The 16,470-nt window shown below is 50.2% G+C and overlaps 2 protein-coding genes across 4 annotated transcripts in view; one reads left to right on the forward strand and one right to left on the reverse strand.

Moving 5' to 3' along the window:
- LOC144125506 (uncharacterized) overlaps positions 1 to 13,136 on the forward strand; it is a 133,153-nt gene extending 120,017 nt beyond the window's left edge. For all 3 annotated transcript variants that reach the window (XM_077658962.1, XM_077658960.1, XM_077658961.1), the window contains one exon: positions 8,697 to 13,136. In XM_077658962.1, the coding sequence (XP_077515088.1) occupies positions 8,697 to 9,548 (852 nt within the window). In that variant the 3' untranslated portion in view covers positions 9,549 to 13,136. The remainder of the gene's footprint in view (positions 1 to 8,696) is intronic.
- LOC144124278 (uncharacterized) overlaps positions 11,644 to 16,470 on the reverse strand; it is a 138,991-nt gene continuing 134,164 nt past the window's right edge. The window contains exon 4 of the mRNA XM_077656916.1: positions 11,644 to 11,754. Within this exon, the coding sequence (XP_077513042.1) occupies positions 11,644 to 11,754 (111 nt within the window). The remainder of the gene's footprint in view (positions 11,755 to 16,470) is intronic.

A 16,470-nucleotide genomic window follows, 5' to 3' on the forward strand; every position in this document is an offset into this window, starting at 1 on the left:
AGCTGCCGACAGACGAAGGAAATTCGGAGTGTGTACACCGCTTGGTAATTTGCATTGTAGATACTCGCTTTGCATCGTTTCGATGGGCTTCGATCGGCCCCCTAATAGTTGGCCGGGCGAAAAATGCGGGGTGTTCGTTTCATCCGACTATTGCTTGACGTGCTCGGTAATCATGTACCGTGACTTATACGCCTAGCGCGCAGTGTATATTAGCCCCAACGAGCGCGCGGCCGAATTAAAATAGAAAGCCGCTCTATCAGGAGAGCGGCGCATTGTTGGGACTGGTTACAGACACCGTATATGGGACTGCCTTTTTTTTTTTCTATTATCCGGGCTAATTTTCCTTACCTCCCTTCTTCTCCTTTAATCTCTGCTTCACGAGCCAGATGCTTTCTTACAGGACAGCTGAAGAGTTGTAGGAAAGCCAACGACACGCAGAATTCGGTCGCATTGTTCCAGACGTCATTTATACCTCGAAGCATTCGTCTGTATGCCTTCGAGCGGAGCAAATTTGTTTGCGTTTCGCAGTATAACGACGACTGCGGGCACGGTCCTGACAACCGAAAAGAATTCGACAGTCAGAGAGCTACGCGCGGCGGAAAATTGACGGGGAAAAACATTAACCTCTACGTTGTCACACAACGCTCCGCCTTGCCTTCGCCTACGTGCATTTTGTTTTTGCTCTCCTGTCCGAGTCATTGACTCGCTGGTTCCCGCCAGTCTTGTTGCACCCGAGCAGGCTTCTATTTCTGAAGCGAAAAAGAAAAACCCAAAATCCTAGCGACTTATGGGTGTCAGTCTCATTACAGGCCGTGTGTTATTACGCGCCGAGCATGACACCCAACGTCGTGACTCGACGAGGAAAACAAGGGAAGGGTGCTGCCTGCTGCGTGGTAGCGAGTATTATTTGAAGCAAAAAATGTACAAAAAGCAAATAAGCGGAGAGAAATAGCTACAGGCAAGCAACCGGTGCGCTGGGATTTCAAGCCGATGCTCCAAGGAGGTGTGATTATCTCGTCAGAGGCGCTGGAGGCCATCGTACATTTCAGGCATCGCTGCGCGCGTTCCTTCTCCCCTTTGTTCATACGCAGGCGCCCTACTCAGTTCTCTCGCATCCTCGGACCCGCACAGATAAACACATGAAAAATACACAGGAGCTTTGATCGCGGCCTACACGCGGAGTAGGCTGACGTGCCCTGCGTGCTATGCCTGCGTAAATACGCACGCACCTGTGCTAAAGGGGAGAAGCGCGTTATAGTATAGCGGCAGCGCCCGTCAACTTCTCGCCGCGGCCTTATGCGTACGTACGCACACTCCTCGGCGGGGCGAACTCCGCGCGGCCCTTAAGTAGGAGGAGGGGCGCGCGCCATTTTTTACCGGGCTGCCCATCATGCTATACGTGCCGGCGCGCGCCGCTTAGGGTCGCATCGGGTTCAGGTTCAAAGAGGCGCTGCCGCGCTGGCGCGTACGGAGCCTGGGGCGGCCAGTGAGGCGCGGAGCCGACCGAGCGATCTGCGTCTCTGGACCCGCCGCGCGTTCTGGTTCAGGGGCCGAGCGGCTCCTTATGTGAGCTTGGCACGCTACTTTGGCGCTTGAGTTTGCGGTGGCACCGTGGCTAATTGTGAGCCCTTCTGTCTTATTCGGCAACGTCGCCTCGTGTCAGGGCTCTCCGAATGGAGTTCCTGGTATGGTTCGTGCGAGGCCAGGCGGGGAAACGCTTGTGTTGGTTAACTAACGAGTATGTGCTCGGAAGTGTGCGCTAGTATTGCGTTTGGAATCTAGGCAAAAATTCGAACTGAAGGAAAATATGAAAGCGAGTGGTCTGTTCCAGCTACGCGAAGTTACCTCGACTCGTAAGAGATTCGAGCGCACATCAAGGATGCACTAGCATGATTTTAGTGCGAGCTGATACTTTTGGCGTGGCAGTGGCGTTGCCGAAAAGCCGGTGCTGCGTTAGGGCACTCGTCTACTGAGCCGGAGCACCCGGGTTCGAACCCGACCGCGGCGGCCGCGTTTTGATGGAGGCGGAACGCAAAAAGGCGCCCGTGCGCTGTGCGATGTCAGTGCACGTTAAAGATCCCCAGGTGGTCGAAATTATTCCGGAGCCCTCCACAACGGTACCTCTTTCTTCATTTCTTCGTTCATTGCCTCCTTTATCCCTTCCCCTACGGCTTGGTTCAGGTGTCCGCCGATATATATGAGACAGATACTGGGCCATTTCCTTTGCCCCAAAACCAATTTAACTTAATTTTTACTTCTGATATTGATGTTAAGCGCATTGCTGGAGCCACCGTATAATGTGACGTCATATTTCAATTATTTTTTTTTGCAGCAATTGGTGTTACAGTAGCTATCTCGAACGCAGCTGCAGTATGTACAAACACTGCGTGAAATGCACACGACTGTGAAGCCGCGAGAAGTGACGCTCTACAATTCTCCGGAAACCCACAGTCGAGGCAGCAGGTGCCGAAGGAGACAAAAACCGACGCGCGACTAAAGATGCTTTTCACAGCATTATGTGCCGCGTTCTCTGCTGCTCTGGTGATACCCCAGAAATGACAGACAAGGGATACAGACGGGACGTAGTTGACTTAATTACACGCGACGCGTCTCAGCTGCAGCTCGCGCGAAGGCCAGCGAGTCAGTCTCGGTGCTCTCTGACGGCGAAACAGCGAGAAGAAAAAAAGGAGGGAACCAGAGCTAGAAAGGAGGAGAGGAAACAGAAGAGAGAGAAGAGAAAGAGGCCGCCTACTTCGCACCCCGCGGCGCGGTTCGACTGTTGCGCGAGGAGCCTGTGGTTACGGGCTCCCGAGTTCGACAGCCAAAAAAAGGTTTCGTAGATGCTTAACCCGCCCTTGAGAAGAGACGGGCGCGAGAGTAGCACCCCAGGTGTCAGGCTGCTCGCTCGTTGGGGGCAATCACAGGGGACAGGACACCATGCCGCCACACGTCTCTTTCTCTGAAGCGCATAGCTCGGTAGCGCTATGTAGCTTCGCCGGCCATGACGAGTTTCCGCGTGAAATTACGCGCCTCGCTGCCTGGCGTGTGCATCTGTGCCCTTTTTACCCTGCGGTGCGCTTCCCTGCCGGTCTCTTTCTTCTCTCCATGTTTTTCTGAGCGACCGTGGGACATGCGCAACAGTAGTGAGCGCAATGTCGATGCGAGCGGGACAGCCAAATAAACGCGGCCGCACAGAAGCAGCGGTCGGAGTCGGGGTCTCTTTCGTTCACTCCGTGGCTGTCGCATAGACCGTGAGACGCGACGGGTCACGGTGGGCGTTGCAGGAGAGGAGCGCGTTTTCCAATCTGCTGGGCTGGCCGCTACGAGGAATGCACGCCACCTTGTGATTTCGGGTTCGGAGAAGAAAAAGGGAAACATCGCGGGAAAGTACTCTGTAATTTGTTACGAGCCTGGGATAACGAGATACTTTGATTCGCAGCTGGGTGCAGGGAGGGGAAGTAGAGGGGGGGGGGGGGGGGGGGGGGTCATCTTTTTACTTCGCGCACTCTATATGCACTCTTCTGTGTTTTCTATTTTTTTTTTTGCACGTATTATATTCTGTTACTCCTGCAGGTTATAACATTGCGCGCTGCGCGAAGCTTTCGTGATGAAGGCAGGCAGGCGCTCGCTTCCTTCCCAGCTCCCACGTTCGTTGCTCATTTCGATGAAGGGGCTGCAGAAGAGCAGGAGCAGCAGATGCTGCGAACTACCCGGCTGTTACGAAAGGCCGGTTAATGCGGTCGCTGTATAGGAAAAGGAATCGAAATTCTTTGCGATGCCCGGATTAGAAGGTCGTTCTTGCCGTCCTCGTCTCTTTCGAAGCTGAGAGGGAGAGCTGCGGCGTAAATTACACCGCGTGCCACGAGTTCGGAAGGAAAGGAAAGCACGCGAGCCACCCCCCCCCCGGTGCACGAATGAGCGAAAGAAACAAATTTAGAAAAAAAGGAGCAATAATTAATGAGGAGGTGAAAAAAAAAAAAACACGGCTGATTGATCGATGCGTTCGACATTCGGCGGATTCCTGAGCGGACGTTTTGCCCGGGTAAATGATACGTGACGCCCTCGAAAATGGAGACAGCTGCTGGAGTGGGCGTGCAGTCGAAGCTGTATAGGGATCGAGCCCGCGTTGCAGATTGAAGCTGCGCGCTTATAAGGCATGCACGGAGACGGAGCGACAGTAGCTGTCACTTCGCAAAAACTCTCTTTCTGCCAATGTAAGGGCCTGTTTTGAGCCTTCCTGCTTGCTCTTTTTTTCTCTCTCTTCTTACATGTTCCAAGGCCGCCCTCCATATATCATCCTTGCCTTGTTAAAGAGTCTGACAAGTTCAGCGCTTGTTATTAAGCTGCGCAGTCCCATTATATACGCGGAATAGATTCGCGTGTATTTCTGTTGCTCAGAAAAACGCCAGCGGAAGTATAATAAACTGTTTGTATAGAGCGCAGATTGAATACATATGCGTTCACGTCAGAGCTAGCTTCCAGTGGTTATTAAGGGAAGACGAAAGCGACAATGTTTTTAATTTTTATATTTGCTCCGGGTCAGTGATGGATGTTCGGTACTCAGTAACGTTGTAACGCCGTCCCACGAATGCTGAGTAATATTGAGAGAGTGCTTTTCAGATGAACGCGAAATTGTCATCTTGTTTAGACTCCTTACAGTATAGAAAAAACGTGGGCCCATTTTTAGCGGTAAACTCCATTTTACTGCATGAATAATAACATCTGAATCTCGTGAAGCAGTTTAGATTGTTGCATCAGACATTCACTTTAAAACTCTTTGCCTGCTCTATACGGGAATCTGCGATAACCGTAAAAATGTGTGAGCCGGATGGAATAGATGTTTGTGTGCAATACGAGCACCTGCTTATGCACCTCGGAGGGCGAGCTTATTAGCGAGAAAGAATATTGTACAGCCTTACACGATTCGAAGGTTATCGCTTTACCTTCGGCCGAACATTGCTGGTTGAACACTAAATTATTCATGGTGTAATGGTCATTTATTCCACAATAATAAGGATGGTGCAGGATTGGGGAGCCAAGCAGCTAGCTAGATCGTGTATTTCGTTCTGCCATCTTCCGAAAATAAATAGCTTTAGAGCACTTTGTTGAGCCCCCTTGTAATCGCGTCAGACTTTATAAAGTAATACCTGCGCCATTGTCACAGTGGTGCAGCTAACAGACACGACAGATAAAACCCAAGACAGATGATGCCCACTTCCGCCGGTAGAAATTGAATCTGCTATCTTTTTTCACTCACTCCGCCACGTGGCATTCTTGCTTGCAGGAACTTGGCACCACGTCCTAACAGTAAACTGAGCTTGCAGCTTGCGTGTTTACTGACAACTACAACGATTCCTCTAAAATACTTTGCCGTTCGCGTACGTTTACAGTGCATTCCAGCAATGATGGCCCAGTGCAAGCGCACGCCGTTCGGTTGCTGGGCGTTGGTATTCGAGACAGTTTGCAACGAAACTGAAAATTTCAAAGCACATTTATTAGCTAGCTTCTACGACTGTGCACTTTTCGTCCGCATCTGGGTGGGTGTGTTTTGTTCCACCGGTATTTGTCTACCGCAAAGGCCGCCGTAGGTAAAGTCAAGCGAAGGAAACAGCGCAAAAGACAAGGACGTGACACGAAAACACAGGCGCTGACATGGCAACTTCGCCCAGAGCAGGGTCGCACTGTCCTGTGCCTTCGGATGCACACATCATACGTGATCAGGCAGATGGATCTCGCTGGGATCTCGCGGACTTGCACGCGGACTACCCATCAAGGCCATTCTTCCAGAAAGCAATAGAGTGCAGGCAGCTAAAGCGCGAAATCAGGAGGAGGCTTAGACGCGTATGCACTCGCCAATATAGATTTTGTGCGGCATCGGCCCTGTGCTTTACGAGACAGAAACGAATACGCACGAGGCTGCCGCTTATCCCGTTAAGGAAACACCAGGTATACATTCGGGACTTTGGAGGTGTCCTGGCCAGGTTTGCCAAGGACCTCGTCAGGATGCGACGCATTTTCTGATATAAATAGCAAGATACCGAGGTGATGGCCCACTGATCGGAGCATATCCGCATCACTTGCGAGAGGTGCTGGGTTCGATCCCCAGTGCCGCCAAGTACCCACCGGTCTTCCAACGGGTACAGTTAAGCTTTCCTCCGGCCTGGTGCTCGGCTTTTATGGCGTGGAATTATTGGGAATAGGGTCTCGACCAGACCGTCGTTCATTTTCTTCATTGATCTCTTTGTGATGTATGTCACATGATGCATCGCATGATAGACGCACCTGTGCCTGCTGTGCAACGCAGACCGTAAGGTCTCCGTTGCATAGAGCAAATAATTTTTGTCCTAAAATTTTTTTCACTCCTGTCTCGAAGTTAAAAAAGCATACAGGATATTACGCATCGAGAAATAAAAAAAAACACTGAGAAGAAAAAACAAAAAGGTCGCTTCTTGCTCATACTTCAGGAGTGATGCTTGAATGCCACCGCAGCGGTAGCCTACTGTACTTGATGTTGGGCTAGTTGGTTCATCGTAAAGTCGAATGGCACAAGGGAACGAGCACAGGAAGACACAGAGACAGAAAGAGCGTCTTTCATCCTGTGTTCTTCCTGTGGTCGTTCCCTTGCGCCATTCAACTTTACGGTAGCCTACTGTGGTTTGAGCATCCGCCTCGCATGCGGGAGGTGCGGGGTTCGATCCCCAGTGCCGCCGGGTACCCAACGATGATACAGCCATTAAAAGCTTTTTCCTGACCTGGTGCCCGTCTTCTTTAGGGTGAAATTCTTAGGAAATTTGTCTTTGACCCCACCTTGAGACGACGAAAATACTTTGTGCCATGGAGCTCTCTGGCCAGATGCTCTTGCGCCATAAATGTTCACAATAATCATCATCATCACGATTTAATGCATGCTAAAAGAGTGCTCCCTTTTAATTGCTCTTGTTTGTATATGTGCTCCAGAAAACAAAGAAGGGAAAGAGGGCGAGGACAAGGGAAAGATGACGTTCACGAGGTCTCAGATTCAACTTTAAAAGGGGCTTCGCTCCAGAAGCGAAAGTGCGGGTGTCAGGATGCGAATACAGTGGAGCCTATAAAAGCATTTCAACGCTATAAACTCTACAGGTGCCTGCATCGATACCCAGCCGTCGTTCCGTATTCTGGGCTAGCTCCAAATCGTTTGGCATGGAAAGAAGTGACTGTTGTTATTGACGCCGCACCGCTGTCGCGCTAGAAGCAAGTCGAACGCATTAATAAATAGAACAACCCGAGCTTGTTCTCTACGACGCAAGTATATAGACCTGTTTTCTCTGTGACAGATATATAACCCGCTCCATACAGAGCGCAACACCCCCGGAAAATGAAACAACAAACAACGCAAAGGAGGCATTCAATGGGGGATAACATAAAAGCGACGGCTTCACGCCCTTATTTGGCGTCCGTTTTTTTTTTTTTTCGATTGATCAACACCCGAACACCTGCTGCGGCGGTGGTGGCGGGATGGAGACGTCAGATGGCCGGGTGCGGGGTATCCGGCTTTGAGCTCGTACACGGCATGCATGTATGCATGCGCCGTAGTATAGTTGTCCCGACGAGTTATAAGGCCGCAGCCCTCACTCGAATCGAGTACGCACAAAGCGTATCTACGCTCGCGTTTACGGCACAAAACGCGCTCTTCATCACAACGAAGCCCGCAAGGACTGCGAGCGACGCCTTTCGGAAGCTTCCGCTCTTCTTTCTCCACTTTTGTTCGTGTATTAATTCGTCTTTTTCGTTCGTTCGGCCGCCCGTTGGTGGCGGTGGCGGCGTCCCGAAAGCGAGCACAATCAAGTGGCGACCCAAAGGGTTGATTGCGTGTGCGCGGGGGCCATCTGGGAAGCGGGCGGTTAACGCCCACCTGAATTCGTGGGCGGGGACGTGGCCGCCTAATGGGGACTCGCGCGGGGTCGCGCCGCCGCCCCGCACACGCTCGGACGAAATGGCACCACCGCAGAGTATACGCGAGCAGTCGCAAGCCGGCGCGAGCATCGCTGTAGCCAGAGCGGTCGTTCTCTCTGCGGGTGCGCGGAGATGCGCGTGCGTAGGCAAATGGCTTCGTGCGTATATGCGCGATTGCTGTTTGCGAGCGTGGACGTTGTATAGGAGCGCCGGAGGAGGCTGCGCGGCATATATATGCAGCCGCAACTTGGGCCGTTCGGGTGATTTATCGCCGCTCGTCCCATCACGGACGCCCCGCCGGTGTAGGTAAGAAAAAAGAAGTTTGGGAGGGGGGGGGGGGGGTAGAGAGGAGTGCGGAACTGTTTCAAGAGGATTCTGACTAATACTGAAACTGTACGTGTGGCCGCTGAATGAAACATGGCTGGAACTGCTGCCGTAGTTATGCGCGCCTTTGATTACCGCATTGCCTGTTACGAAGCAGCAACAAACCGCGGCTGTCCCTTGTTTTTTTTCTTTATCGCGCTCTCCAGTCCAGGTGACTTCCACAGCTGTTAATAGAGGCGTGGTTATTAATGAACCACCGCGTAATTGTGAGCGTCGGGTAACCTCAGATGTGATTACTCTGTGCATTGTTTATGTCCATGCCGCACAGGTATGCTTTATGCGCGATTTGTGCTGGCAATACGACGAGCACACGCGAATGACACGGTTCTGTGCGGTGACCACGCCCTGACGACCCCCCTCTCTTGTCTGCCCACCCGCAGGTCTGGTTCCAGAACCGGAGAGCCAAGTGGCGCAAGCAAGAGAAGGCCGCGGGCAACGCACTCCAGTCGCAGGGCTACAACCCTTACTCTACGGCGCAGTCGCTCAGTTCGTCCACGCCTACCATGGCCGGAGCGCACCCGTCGCCGTCCGTAGCAGCAGCGGCCGCAGCGGCGGCCGCCTTCGGCTCGCTGTACGGCCGCAAGCCGCCCTCGGCCGCAGGCCCGGAGGCCAGCCTCCTGAGCGCCGCCAGGCTCTCGCCCTACATCGGCTCGGCGGCGATGCCGCTGCTCACACCCGGCCACGCGTTCTTCCCCATCAGCCCGTTCGGGCCCTTCCTGCCGCCGTCGCTGCCAGCGCTGTACCAGACGCCGGCACCGTTCCAAAACTGGCTGGCCACCTTGTCCGTGCACAACCGGCAGCGAACCGACATCAGTCCACCCGACGTGACGGCGCCGCCGCCACCGACCACGGCGCCTGTGTTGCCGCCTTCCCCTCCGTCCTTACTCCACCAAAGAGTGCCTCCGGCAGTGGCCATCCCGCCGCCGCCGCCTCCGTCCAACGCCGCGGTCGCTGCCGCTGCGGCGGCGGCGGCAGCTCTTGTGCCTCCTCCTCCGCCGCTGGCGGCAGCTGCGGCGGCGCAGAGACCGCTGCTGGGCGGCAGCAGCCCGGCGAGGTCTTCGTCCAGCGTGTCGCCCGGCGTGACGGCCACCAATCTTTCGCCGTCCGCGTCGCCGCCCACGGGCGGAGGAGACCGTCGGAGCTCGAGCATCGCTGCGCTCCGCATGAAGGCGAGGGAGCACGAGATTCAGCTGGAAATCATGCGCAAGACCAACGGCGAGATCGCGAGCTAAGACGCCCGCATAGAAGATAGGGAAGAGGACTTCTTACTATCGCTATCCGCTACTGGGTTAGGCTGGATCTTCGCGCTCAAGACCAAGGGCTTCCGTTCTGTGGATCTTCCGTGGCAGCGGTAGCAATCGACGACTTTCCTAGTGCCTTGTCGCTGAATGGCCGTGATCACCAAGTGTCCAGCTAGAAACGTGCTTATACTCTCCCTGAATGACACCCACGCTTGAGCGCCTCCCACAGTGTGCCAGGTCCAAAAACCTGCTCGTGGCAGGACAACTCACATCGAAAGGAGTGTGCACTGTTTGAAACGACTGACAATCTCGCAGGTTTGGGAACGCGTTTGAGATATCGTGGTTTAGAGGATGAACGAACCGCTAAACCAAACCAACGGACCAAAATGACGTGCTTTTCGCTTACTCTGTGTTACACGCTTTCGTTCCGGTGTGCGATGGGAGCTGTATTTTGGCATGCCGAGTTGTCTTTTCAGTGAGGTGACAATACGTTACAACTGTGCATGCCGGTTGGATCCTGTACATCTGTGCACACCAAGGACACCTCCCTCATTGCGAAACCAAAAACAAGGATGCAATAGGACCCTTTTTTGCTTTTTCTTACCGCATTCGTGACTTATATGTGCTATGTGTGGCTGCTTTGTTCTCATTTGTCTCATTATGTGTGATCGGTGATGTATAGCATTTCATTAAGCCCTTTTTGTTTCTTTTTTAACTTTTTTTTTGTTCAAGTGCCGCTATTTATACCAAGACATGTGGATTCATTTTGTGAGCTGTTTGCTGTCATCTGGACGTGCATATTTGTGTGATGGCAAGCACACATATAACATTTCACCCTTCCCTATTCAAGTACTAGTTAACGTTTATTCATCGGTGGAAAACACCGTTGAAACAACCTAACGTAAGGTGTTTTCTACTGTTAACTACAGAAAGGACACACTGTGAGCCGAATTCCCGCTTAAATCACAGCCAGAGTGTTAATAACATGCAGTAGCAGCAGAACCTCAACGCCTAGGTTTTCTGCAATGCCAGGTAGCTCCGTAACGGTTGATCATGACCGCATGGGCAGTAGTAGTTCAACTGCAACGCCCACTGTGCTTTCTAGACGCCAAAAGGCTCAAACTTTTTTTCGAAAACATAGCAGAGAAGTAAAGTACGCAGTCCATGCTAAATGTAGTGGATTGGGGAACGTGCCTTAAATATTGTTTGGGTGCGATAGCACTACGTTGAAGGCAAAGGTTGGGATGTAGCTGAGGAGCTTTACGTCCCGAGAAAACAAAGAAATGAGAGTCAGTAACAGGAGCTTGCAATGCAGTTTCGATAATATGCTAATCAAGTTTATTCGAGACAGGTTAACTGCTCATAAACGAAGAAGAAGCGTAGGGAGGCACTAGGCTGTCAAGACAAGCTTCTAGGATGTGACAAGTGGCCCATGTGGGCTCAAAACCCGGTAAACCTCTGAGGCTGAAGAACAAAAACCCACGCACAGACCTACGTGGCGTGCAGCTTGTTTATACCTTCACATTTGGACGGTCTGCTCAAATCCTTAACTTTGTATCCATAAATTATTTTGTGTAGGGAGCTTTAGAAATAAAATTCGGGGATGGAATTTTTGAAAGCTCTTTTGTTTTGCATATATTTACGCGACGTGTTTTATCGAGTGGGTGGTACCGCTTGAGAAACAAGCAGCGAAACAGGGTTGTTTGTACAAAATATCTATAGTGTTAGCAAGGCAGATAAGATAAGGAAGTCGTAGTTTAGAGTAAGGGCTAGAAAAGTGGTATTCGCGAATCTAGGTTTGTGCATTTGATGAAGGTGGTATGCAGTGGTTTCACGTGCGATTCTAAAGTGTTGCGGTACGCTTTCGTGTAAATTAGAGAAAAAAAACTGCTCACGAAGCACAAATGAAGCCGGATACAGAGGTGTAAGGTGTTGGCACCTTCCAAAAAAAAAAAAAACTGCTTGCCTCTTGCCGGGGACATCCTACTTCTGTTTGTAAAGGGTTAGTCGATGTAGGAACTCCTGAAACCCTAACAGTGAACGTGTGCAGACAAACGAGCAACCAGTGTCCAGACGCTTTTGTATGCTACAGCCAGACGAAGTTGCTCTGTCCCTGGCTTGATGACAGGACAGGGTGCACGGCACTGACATTTATTCGAAAATAGTAGGGCTGTTGCCAGTACGTGTGGCGGCCCCACTGCGAAGAAAAAGGAATCTCAGAATTTAGGCCAACTGACGCTGTCGTAGCTAGGTATTAATAAGCAAGCACTAGAAGCGTTCGCTTTACTAATTACGCTGGTGAACCCAGTGCTACTATGTTGTAAGCACCCAAGCATCCGAAATTATATAGCAGCAATCGTCCATCAAATTCTACGACATATAAACTACCGTGCTGCAAGGGCAGAAATAAAGCATTTTTTAAAGGTCATGCGAATGATGCTTTCAAAGTCTGTTTTTTTTTTTTTTCACCCGAATGCGGGATTCGAGATGGTGAATGGCATGTGTTTGCTCATGCCTGGTGTATTTTTTCTGTTGTTTCTAAATTATTTTTTTTGTCCATTCCCAAGATTGGCCGATTGTTAACTTTTAGCAACGCTCATGGAAATGTGCTCGACAAATGTGGAGCAGTATTCGAATAAACGTGGTGTGGACTTCGCCGTCAATGGTAAACGAACATTACACGGTGACGGTGGCATCAGTAATAATAAATTATGCTTACCTGACTTTCATTCCGTACGGTGAACTCGACCAAAGTGCAAGCGATGAACCTGCGAGAGTTTAGAGCACCGCCGTTTTTGAAACGGTCGCTCTCTCATGCGCGACCTCGCCTGTAATAATGTTGAGGCACTGAACATAGTGCTGCATCACTGTTTCTCATGCCTGTAAAACCTCTGTCCGCTACTCTGTTTTGCCTGCATCCTTCAGTATCATTACTTTGTGCCAGTGATTATCATTTCGTTTTTTGACACGAACAGAAATGCAGACGTCCACGTAGGAAAATAAGGCTGAACTCTCCTTGTCGCACTCTTTAACGCGATAGCATTAGAAGCCCGATAAGGCCCAAATGCGTCGTCCGTCATAAAGTTCGCTGATTGGCTGAAAGAAAGTGACGTCACGAGATCGGAGCATTCCCATTGGCTGGAGGAGAGTGACGTCACCAGTCTGGATCTGTCGTAAATTCCGGTAAAATCATTAACAGCTACTAATTCTATCGCATTGCCAACACACAATGGAATTAGGAGACGGTGTGAATTTATTTTTTTTGTGTCAGTTTGTTTTTCTCCATTTACAATGCACGTGCCGCAAGCTATTTATTAACAGCGTGTTTGTTGCGAAACGAACTGGCTTGATCGGTGAACAGGCCAGTGAAGTATTATTATACGGTGATTAGCTCTGCATGAGCACATCGAAGCGTGTACAGAAACATTCTTACATGTTCATACAAGTGCACTTCTTTTTATTTTTGTTCGAGAGAAACTTTTCATCGAAGAGTATTTTCAGCGCTGTCTTTATGACGGTTGTGTACATTCCGCGTTCTTGGTTTGTTGGGAAAATAAAACAAAAGTATCTATATTTCCTAAAATGCCTCCGACCATTTGCCTTCTCTTTGCTGCTTACCTGGAGTCGCGTAGGAACGCATTCTTGGAACGCTGCGTTCACGCGAGTGTTGTTAGAGATAACGTACAACTGCGGGTATACTACACGGCAAACTTCGGGACTCTCTGAGGAGAAATCAAGGCAGCACTCGGCATATTACCTGCCCCTAAGTTAGTAATAAACACTAGCCATTAATAACGCGTGGAGCACGTACAAAGTGACGACAGGAGCAAAATAACTACGTCGTGTCCACACCCACTTTGAACGTACCGTGTCACAACGACACTCGCCAAGATTGTGGGGCTTTATAGAGCGTTATATTTGCGCCAAGGTTTGTCCACTCACGCACGAGCCTTAAAAAAGAACAGCACCAAGGTTGCCCCATGCGTAGCTGCAGACATATAACGAGATAATCATTGATTTATGTAATAAGTATAAATAGCATAGTGTTTAGTGCAAGTTACACCTATAAGACTCGCCACTATCTTTCTCGCACTTTGAGCCCCTACGGAGGGCTAAACAGACGGCCAGCCAGCCATATTGCCTGGCGCAGAGCCAGAACCATTAGCAAGTATTATAACCGACGCCGCTGCGGAAGGCTGCTTACGTATAGTCATTTGCTTCCTTTCCTCGGCGCGATGAAGAGGTGTTTAGTGCTCGGAAATGCGTAATCATCTCTGGACTCAATGGCGTGTCCGCTGCTATACAGGCAAGAGTTGGAAAGCGTGCCAAAAGTAATTTGTCTACTTGCCATTTACTCATAAGTTGCTGCCCGCAATGCTGGAATTTCATTTCTAACGTGCTCAGAAAGCAAACTTTGTGTCTTTGGCTGAGAGCTGAGAAAAGGTCACGAAGATTGGAGGTCACAATTACAGCACCATATGCAAATGAGCATGTTGGCTGTTTGGCGAATAAGTTCATTTTTTAGTCTACTAAACCAGCTATACAAGTCGTTGGTAGCTAAGTCTAAACTACACTCTAAGCAATTTTTTTGTCCTCTCGGTTATGAACTGCGTTGCCGCAACCATTAGTCTTCTGGAGACAGTGTAGAGAGACTGACCGTTAGTCTGCTAAAATCATGTAAAGCTTTAAGAAGATTTCCGTGCCCCCGGTGGGAATCAAATCGTTGTCTAGAGGCATTGATTAGAGACATTGGTAAGCCTTAAAACATACCCGACGCGCTTATAAGGCGTGATTTGCGCAAAAAAAAAATGTGGCATAGTCAGTCGTGCGCGTGCTTCGCAGCAGGCGCTGCTGGGATTGCGGCAACGTTTTCTCGATGGCTTCCGGCTCTGTATAGCAGCCGGCTTCTTTTTTCTGGTAAACGGTATACTTACAGCAAGGAAATGAAATTGCGTATTTCATTTACGCGCATCACGCAATAGAACCCCATGTACGTTTCGAAAAGCGTCTATGTCTATCGCCGCACTATAAGTGGTGATCACTCCGGTGCCACTAAGCCATTCTTGATGACGATGATTGTGATTTTTTTTTTGCGCAAGGGCTTCCGAGGCCAAAGAGTGCCATGGCACATGACATTTTTCTTCTTCTCAAGGTGGGGTCAAAGGCACAACTCCCAAGCATTTTACCGTAAAGAAGGTGAGCACCAAGCCGGGGGATAGTTTGTACCTATTGTACCACCGGTGGGTACCCGGCGCCACTGGGGATCGAACCCTGCACCTCCCGCATGCGAGGCGGGTGCTCAAACCACAAGGCCACAGCTGCGGTCATATAATGCAGTCTTAATTATAGCACTGAGAGCGACGGTGCTCTGCTCCATGACCAATCACATCTCATTTTTTTCCTCACTTGTTGAGTATACGCCCGCGGACTTCGTTACAAGAGGACACAATTTCGTAAGCAGTAAATATATCATCAAAGTCGGTGACTTACATAGGAGGGGAGAAATGCAAGGGAGCGAGGACTAAAAATGATATCGTTTTTCCCTCCGTGCGTTTTTTTTTTTTTTGCTGCCGAGGGCTATACATATATTCCTTGAAATCTGCGTAGGACTGCCTCATCCCGCAGTTTGTCTTTTCGCTGACCAAACTTTTTCTCCGGGGACTAACGATTGTCATTTCGATTTAAAGGATGAAAACTCACTTTGAGTGCACTAACGTGAACTATATATGCTGCCCCAGACTATAAGTTCACAACTGTGAACTTGAGAAATGGAGCATGACGTTTGGAGATGCTCGCCTCCATGCCCTCTGTGGCGAAGGGATAGATATCGCGAGGTAACGGAAACCAAGCGATATTTTCGGCCCTGCAGCAGCGAATGTGAATAGTGGGAAGCCCCGGAAACGCAATGTGGTAGAGAAGCTGGAAAGAAGCGTGTTTAGTCAGTTTCAATGCGTTTGGGAAGGTTTTTCAAGGTTTTTTTTTTTTTTGTAGCGTGAGCTACTCTGGCCGAGGTTAAGCACTTTCGCGTGGTTCCTGGAGAGCCGTGCTGCGCATGCGCGAGCAGTGACGTCACACGGCGCACAGCTGGCGCGCCGGAGCCGCCGCCGAACGCGCCTCGCCGGTCATAGCCGCGGCAGACGTACTGGCGCCGGCGCGTGCTCAGCTGTGCGCCTCCGTTGCGCAGTAGCCAAGTCTGACGCTGCGCCGGAGCCGCTTGATAGCGCCTCTCATTTTGTGCGCATGCGCAGAGGTACCAGTGGGGGTATACATATAGCGGGGCGTTTGCCAGTGTGGTATAGCCATGGAAAAGGAGAGCGAATTTGCTGCTCAGCGGCTCAGCGTAGCTCACGCTACGTATATCCTGGCAAAGCCGAGCTTAGCCACTGTTAATTTTTTTTTTTCATTTTATCTAGAGGACGTTAAAGAGGCTTTCTTTTAGCTTTCGTCGGTTGTCACTGGATGGGATATACATTATTTTTCACTCTTCACTGCGAACACTTATTGCCGCTTTCAAGCTATGTTATAAGTGTCCACAGACTTGGTTCAAATTCCCTGGACGGCCCGAACAGCACAGGCGAATCGATTTCTTGGAGCACAGACGCTTACACAGCTCTTCGACTACCGTATGCGTGACAAATGTTCTGCGATCTCCACAGGCGCGCAGCTTGTTGGCCTGGACTTCGGTGAGCTTTTTGGAGTACAATATTCCGGTATCCACGGCACACAACGTGTGCGAATCGAACCTCTAACCACCGGAAGCGTTGCATAAGGTTTTAAAAGATTTATTAGTTGCTGAAAAATAAAAAAATCGCAAAACAGATTCGGGATTCGATGCTCTGCCCAACTCTGAGCGTCTCTCCACTCTCGCAAAATAATAATAATAATAATAATAATAATAATAATAATAATAATA

This window comes from Amblyomma americanum, chromosome 3 (genome assembly GCF_052857255.1).
Source record: "Amblyomma americanum isolate KBUSLIRL-KWMA chromosome 3, ASM5285725v1, whole genome shotgun sequence".
Lineage (NCBI taxonomy): Eukaryota > Metazoa > Arthropoda > Arachnida > Ixodida > Ixodidae > Amblyomma > Amblyomma americanum.